The sequence below is a fragment of the Citrus clementina genome, unplaced genomic scaffold (genome assembly GCF_000493195.1).
Source record: "Citrus clementina cultivar Clemenules unplaced genomic scaffold, Citrus_clementina_v1.0 scaffold_8, whole genome shotgun sequence".
Classification (NCBI taxonomy): Eukaryota; Viridiplantae; Streptophyta; class Magnoliopsida; order Sapindales; family Rutaceae; genus Citrus; species Citrus x clementina.
This window is the reverse complement of record NW_006262022.1, coordinates 10,823,632-10,831,753: the sequence shown is the minus strand read 5'-3', so window position 1 is coordinate 10,831,753 and position 8,122 is coordinate 10,823,632. Positions and strand designations below refer to the sequence as shown.

Here is an 8,122-nt window from a genome sequence, read left to right as displayed (position 1 = left end):
TATGCATGAGTGCCCATTAAGTTGCGTTGAGCATGAATGGTTTAGAAAAGTATTGTCTTATTTAAACCCAATGTAGAAAAACGTATCTCGCAATACTATAAAAAGTGATATTATAGAGCTATATGAGATGGAAAAGACTAAGGTTGTGAGTTTAATAGAGAGTAACAGTAGTAAAGTTGCAATCACAATCGACATGTGGACTTGTGGCTCCCAAACAAAAGGATACATGACTATTACAACACACTTTATTGATGATTCTTGGACCTTACGGAGTCAAATTTTGAGGTACTATGTTTAATTCTAATTAACATTGAAATATGCAGTGCATTATATTTATTTATTGAATATATTTGTAATTAATTATATATTTTCTATGTAGGTTTATTCATGACAAGCTCGACATACTTCTCAAGTACTTTCTAATGTACTATTGAGATGTTTAGTGGATCTTAATCTTGAGCGTAAGTTATCTGCATTAACTGTTGATAATTGCACTATTAATTATCAAATGATTCAACTTCTACTAGATAAACTTGATAAAAATAATTTACTTATGGGTGGCAAGTTGTTTCATATGTGTTGTACTGCTCACATTTTAAACTTGATTGTTAAAGAGGGGTTAAGTGTTATTAGTGGAGGGGTTGCTAAAGTTCGTGCCAGTGTTGCATTTTGGATAGTTACCCTTCAAAGAAGGGAAAAAATTAAAGAGAATTCTCATAGGTTGAATATTCCATGTAGTAAGGAGTTAGTTCTTGATTGCATCACTAGATGGAACTTTACTTATCTCATGATTTCTGTTGCCTTACCTTATAAAAGTCTTTTATAGATTGCATCAATTGGAGGCACAATATAAGTGTTTGCCAAGTGAAAGTGAATGTGAGTTAGCTCATATATTGTCAAACAATTTGAAATCGTTTTATAATGTGACTGAGATATTTTCTGGAACTAAGTACCCTACTTCCAATTTGTTTTTCATTCATATTTGTGAGACTAGATTATCATTAGGTAGTTGGCTTACATGTGAGCATGATGAAATTAGACAAATGGCAATTAACATGATTGACAAATTTGAAAAATATTAGAAAGATGTTAATGGGGTATTAATAGTGACAACAATATTGGATCCTAGCTATAAAATGAAATTAATTGAGTTCTACTTTCCATTGAGCTCATATGCTTTTTAAGGACTTAATAAAGGAGTATGAATTTAAGGCCAAATTATTTGTAAGCGGTCCTAGCACGAGTGCTTTTAGTTCTAGTATAGAAGAGTCCTCAGTAGTTATGTCCCATGTTGAGGAACAACTTTCAAATAGGTATGATGATTTTGTGAAAGCCAATATGGTTGAGAACTGTAAGACTGAGCTTGAGTCATATTTAGGTGAATATTTCTTGATTACCAAAGACAAAATTTTTTATATTTTAGGGTGGTGGAAAATAAATGCAATACAATATCCTTTGTTATCTACTATTGCTATGGATATACTAGCAATCCCAGTGTTAACAGTTGCTTCCGAGTCGGCTTTTAGCACAAGTGGTAGAGTAGTTAGCCCACATCATAATAGACTACACCCACACGGTCCATGTGGGATGAAAGTGACGATTCTGAAAGATTTTGTGGATAGAACAAAATTGATGTAAAAGGAAAATGGGGTAAATGAAAATTTACACAAAAAAAATGAAATACAAAAAATAAAACAAAATAAATACATTTCCCCAACAACGGTACCAAAAATTTGACATGACTCAAAAGTATTTAATTTACTGTCAACTATAAGAGTGTTTAGTTATAATGTAGTTGAATGAGTCCGAAGTCGATCCACGGAGAAAAAATTTAATTTGTTTATTTTATCTTATCTAAAAAATGAAAATATATGCAACTTAATTTAAGTGAAACTATGAAATTAAATTAGTTAGAATTATGGATGCACTCTTATTAGTAAATACATTTTAATAAATTCTTTTTGCCATTTTTATTTAGATTTATTGTCCAAAAAATTAATTTTATAAATTATTATTATTTTCCCATTAATTTTATTATGAATTAAGTATTTATTGTGCCAAAATTTAATTCATCTACAATAAGTCCATACCATTTTACCATACCTTATATTAAGATATTAAGAATTTATTGTACCAAACTCCCTTCTTTGTCTACAATAAATCAAAATTTCAAAATATAAAATATAGATAAAATTAAATAGAAAATAATTTAATCTATATAATTTAAAAAATAATTTGATTAAATCATATTTATTTCCTAAGAATTTCACCTTACCCTAACTATTATTATTTAGCTAAGCATAATTGACATAAAAATAATTATTATAATTAAATTACACATAATTAAAAGGTATAAAAACAACTAAAATTGAAAATAAAACTAAATTTATTTATAAAAATAATTACGCAAAATATTAAAACACAACTAAAATTTATTAATATAAGACTAGAGAATTTTAGGAGAGAAATTGATAATAAGAAAGATGAACAAAACATAAAAATGAGGCTCTCTTTATTAAAAAAATACATTCATAATCCAGTGTTTTGCAGTCCATCATAAGTTTTGTGCATGCACTCCACACAGCCATTAGATCAAAATCTAACAGTTGGTCAAACTTTAAAAGTCAACATTACATATGGCATAATGTGAAACGTCTAATTCAGTCAAAGAACGGTTGATATTTGACGGGTTAATGAGTGGATCGGGTCGACCTGAATACAAATGTTTGGATCCTTCAACTTGCTTCACTAAACATTGCCACGTGGCACGATCGTGGCTATTGAATTATGAATGATTGAGATTTAATCAAAATTGACGGCTATCCAATGCATTCATATATATTATAAGCTCATTTTATTATTCAATCAGTGCTTGTTAATGGAAAAAGTCAACTTTTTGTAAAAGCTCAATTTTAAGCTGATCTTAACTCATCTTAAAGTTTTCAAACCTCTAGAATCTAAATTTGACATCCGTTTATCTATTTGGAGTTTTGAATTATGTGAAATTAATATTTTACCTAATAAATACATAAAAATACACAAAATTAAATATAGTTAAGACATAATTAATAATTCCTAATATATTGTATAAACACAAATATAAATTATAATATAAACACAAAATAACATTTTTATCGTTTGATAATCAAACAAATTTTAATACTAATCAAATAAGTTGTTTATAAAACCAAATCTTACCTATTTTAAACAAATTATTGTAAATATAGAGAAAATTGTTTACTACTTTTAAAAAAATTTATCAAACATTCTGTTTTCAAAAATTAAGAAATAAATAGCTTATAGAGTTTTAATCTTAATCCCGAATGAGGCCTTAGCTAATACAAACCCGGTTATTACCGGCTGCCAAACACGCCCTAATAATTTAGTATCTAAATGAATAGATCCAAGCGTTCACTAGTCAAACGGTAGAAGCTCAAATCGCCAGTTTATTCTCCACTCTCTAAACACTCACGTGGAATACGCATTCCAATACACTGCCAGCTGTCATTCTACATGTCTGCTGTGTCCTCCACGCTCCATTAGGCAAGTGAATTCTGGACGCTCCCATTCCGTTAATCTCGTTAGTTCCCGCTAAAGACTTGCTCCAAATTCACAAACCCCACACCCGCTTTACTTTGCTATTCATTTCGCACTGTCTCTTATCTTTTCTTTTAAAAATTTTTTCTTCCTCAGTTTTCATTTTTCTTTAATAATTGTAAAGAAATTTGAATTGGGAAATTGATTGATTTAACCATGGATGAAGATTATGATGTTATAGTTCTTGGAACTGGCCTTAAGGAATGCATTCTCAGTGGCGTTCTCTCTGTTGATGGACTCAAAGTAATTGCATTGCATTGCTTCTCATTCTTTTTTTTTTTTAAATTATATTAATATTAATTTTTATCTATATTCTGATGTTGATTTAATTGCATGTGCCAAAGTTATCATGTGTACATGTTCATGTTTTGTTAACATTCAGACTCACGTGTAAAATTCTGTATTTTAAAATTTTTGGGAGACATTTGGTTTGTGATTCAAAAACAATTTTCAAATTTAAGATTAGAAATTTAAGTTTCGGCTTTAAATTTACTTTTTATAACTTATGAATTTTCGTACCCATTTTTTTAGATTGTATGTGAAATGTGTCATTGAATCTCTAATTAAAAAAAAAATCATATGTGAATTGATAGAGCATACACTTAATAGTTGCATTTAATTGGAAGTGCAGAAAATTTCAAGTATCCTATTCTCTTTAATCTTGTTCATATAAATGATACCTGCTCCACTGAATCTTGATTTCAAATAGGTATTGCACATGGACAGAAATGCCTATTATGGAGGGGAATCAACTTCTCTCAATCTTACACAGGTTACTTAATTTTCTCACAGCTTAAATAATTGCAATCTTTTTCTGAAACCCTTTTCTTTTTGTTAGTGTTCATTTGATTAAATTCTTTACCTACTTCTGCAAATTTATTTTGGTACTCGCCTACAGCTTTGGAAGCGTTTCAAAGGAGATGATAAGCCTCCAGAGCGCTTGGGATCGAGCAAAGAGTACAATGTTGACATGATACCTAAGGTGTGTTTGTGTACATATATTCATCATTTTATTGTTAAACCAATGGCATCTATTGGAACTCCTGCAAGCTATACAAGATTTGCTTTAGACTCTTAAATCTATTCAATTTTGCGAATAGATGGTTTCAAGTTACGCATAGCTCCAAAAACAATCTTTAAGTGGCGTTAAATGTGTGACTCTGTATAGGTTGAGTTCATTAACCACAGGGCTTCATATAATTGATTGAATTGAGTTAAGTATATATGCACAGATTCAATTCTGAATGCGGCGGATATCAAGAATTGACACTTTTGGTTGATTTTGGATTGTTGGTCTAATGTGTTTGCTTCAACTTGAAGCTTCTTGCTATAGGCTGATGCATTTGCTTCAGTTTTATTTATTTATTTTTTTTGCTTAGTAGCATGTTTCTACTTATATGTCCTTCAATTGCTATATCGCATAAGCTTTGGCGATCCTCACATCAAGATTGGATGCAATCACATTTGCCCAGAACACTCAAATCTTTGGCAATGGATGTTGCTTTGATGGTTTTCTTTGAGCTACCTACCATATTACCATAGATTCAACCTTGGAAATGGACTTCCAAATTGGATAAGCCATCTTAATCTTCTACAATATTTCTTATGATGGAAGCACTAATCAATTAATTTGTTTTTGCAGTTCATGATGGCAAACGGTGGTTTGGTCCGTATTCTCATCCATACAGATGTTACTAAGTATCTTAACTTCAAAGCTGTTGATGGCAGTTTTGTGTACAACAAAGGGAAGGTGAGAATTGTTTTATATCTCCATTTACTTTTAATTACTGTCATTAGTCAGAGCAAATACCTTAATCTTGTGTGATTTAACTTACAAGCATTATCTTTATTGTAAGATCTACAAAGTTCCAGCAACAGATGTTGAAGCACTGAAATCACCATTGATGGGGTTATTTGAGAAGCGTCGGGCTCGAAAGTTCTTCATTTATGTTCAAGAATATGAAGAAGATGATCCAAAATCTCACGAAGGGCTAGACTTGAACAAAGTTACAGCTAGAGAGATTATCTCGTATGAAACCGATCACCATCATCCTCTCCTTAACTCATTATAGTACTTCATATTATCCATAGCTGGTTCTTCCAAGTAACTGTCATTGATCGTTTTATTTGCATGTTTGACTTGAAATTATACTAAATAAGTATGAGAAATGCCTGCAAATAATGAATGTTTCTAGAAGAAAGAAAGGGCTTTGTCCTGCAAAACGGAATTCTTCTTTTGTTGTCTCCATCCATAAATGTTAATTATGCACATACTTTGATGTCCATTTTTGTAGAAAATATGGGCTTGAAGATGATACGATTGACTTTATTGGTCATGCCTTGGCACTTCACATCAATGACAGTTACTTGGAAGAACCAGCTATGGATTTTGTGAAGAGAATTAAGGTGATATTGTGTTTCTTTTTCTAGAGTAATCTTAGCATTGCCAGTGAGGTGTAGCATTCAAAAGATTCTTCCCTCTTGCCAAATTATTCTGGAGATCAGATCCAATAATTCAATATTTCCGCAGAATCAGTTGTCTGTTTCTTTCAGTAACTACACACAAATCATACAAAATTTTCTAAAGTAACTTAAGACGATCAAACTAATCACTAACCCATTTTCCATTTTGTTTTTGTGAAGCTGTATGCTGAGTCTTTGGCTCGTTTTCAAGGAGGCTCTCCTTATATTTATCCTCTGTATGGACTCGGCGAATTGCCTCAGGTCTAAACTCTCCGCAATTATTTATGTTTAGGTACAAATGTAGGAAGTGAGAGTAACTCACTTTCACATGCCTTTTGACATTATTGGCAGGCGTTTGCACGTTTAAGTGCAGTTTATGGTGGAACTTACATGCTCAACAAGCCAGAATGTAAGGTATATCTGTCACTCCCCAATTCTGTAATCTGAAGAGTCAAGGCTAAACTAATACAATTCTGTGTAACAAAAGTACTTTAAACACTTGTAGATGTACAGTTTAACAGGTCACCATATAATCTCATCACTCAAAACTTCATCATATATTAATAATTTTTTATGACAGGTGGAGTTTGACGGAGATGGGAAGGTTATTGGTGTAACATCCGAAGGAGAAACTGCCAAATGCAAGAAGGTTGTTTGCGATCCATCATACTTGCCCGATAAGGTAAGTCTAAGAACATATTCAACAATATGAGCTTAGTTTTCTATTGCTCATTTGTTTGAAATATGGTTAAGCAGCTTGCATTTAAGACCACTGCCACTTAAAGCCCTTACCTCTAGATTCTTTCTGAGTGCAACAGGTTCAAAAAGTTGGAAAGGTTGCTCGGGCTATATGCATAATGAATCATCCCATTCCAGACACCAACGATTCTCATTCTTGCCAGGTTATTCTCCCACAGAAGCAACTTGGTCGTAAATCAGACATGTATGTTGTGCTAAAATTCCATTTCCCAGTTTCTGTTTGATTTGTAGTTGAAGATTCATATATTCTGTTACCGAGACTAGGTTGGAGCCTGGATCATGAGATATAGAAAAGTAAAAGAGTCATGTTAGTTACAAATTTTCCAGCTTCAGGTTTCACGGATGGGCTATTTCACTATTGTGGCTGCTGCAGGTACCTTTTCTGTTGTTCATATGCGCATAATGTAGCTCCAAATGGACAGTACATTGCTTTCGTTTCAACAGAGGCAGAGACGGACAATCCTGAAGTAGAACTGAAGCCTGGCATTGATCTGCTTGGGCCTGTAGATGAGATATTCTTCGACACTTATGATAGATTTGTACCTACGAACAACCATGAAGCTGACCATTGCTTCATATCTTCTGTAAGTAGACAAGCAAGTGGCTGATTAACATAGCGAAATACATAAAAGATACGCATGAACACACACACACACACTGCATAAATGCATGCTTACGTAGCTAAGTAGCTTGCTATATTCGGATTAATCAACTAGATCAAGTAAGGATTTTAACAAATGTCTAATCTTGCTTCTAGCTATTTCAATTCAAATGACCTTAGTTTCTAATCTCGTGCAGAGCTATGATGCAACAACACACTTTGAGTCCACAGTACAGGATGTGCTTGAAATGTACACTAAGATCACTGGAAAGGTAATGTACTAATGTTTGGTACTAAATGTTTTTGAGTGGAAAAAATGGTTTTCTTTTTTCATTTTTTGTTCTTGTTCAGGCTGTTGATCTGTCAGTGGACCTGAGTGCTGCAAGTGCTACTGCTGAGCAATGAAATATTATTATTCACATCTTCTTCAGCGAGAAGCTGCCATTGTTTCTTTAGATATCTTTTTCCAGTATCACTAAACAAAATCACAATTTTGCTACATTCTTTTGAATGGACTTGGAATGTCCCAAGACTAACTATGATTGGTTATTTTTAAGGCTGATTCAGCTTCTAATCCTCTTTAGAGCATAGAATTTGCCAACAAGCTTATGCTTTGTTCCCTAGAGTTTTTAAATTTTTCATAAGCATGCATCGTGGATTCTAGATGTCTCCTTTGGAATTGTACAAACTGAAATTGAAAAA

At 32.4% G+C, this 8,122-nt stretch overlaps 1 protein-coding gene across 1 annotated transcript; it reads left to right on the top strand.

Moving 5' to 3' along the window:
* Positions 1-3,746: 3,746 nt before the first annotated feature.
* Positions 3,747-7,857, top strand: LOC18033960 (guanosine nucleotide diphosphate dissociation inhibitor At5g09550). Its single transcript, XM_006423688.2, has 13 exons — positions 3,747-3,840; positions 4,307-4,369; positions 4,496-4,579; positions 5,240-5,347; positions 5,454-5,626; positions 5,892-6,003; positions 6,241-6,321; positions 6,412-6,474; positions 6,641-6,742; positions 6,879-7,003; positions 7,193-7,403; positions 7,618-7,692; positions 7,772-7,857. The coding sequence occupies exons 1-13, from the start codon at positions 3,754-3,756 to the stop codon at positions 7,823-7,825; spliced, it is 1,338 nt and encodes a 445-aa protein (XP_006423751.1). The 5' UTR covers positions 3,747-3,753; the 3' UTR covers positions 7,826-7,857.
* The last annotated feature ends 265 nt before the right edge of the window (positions 7,858-8,122 follow it).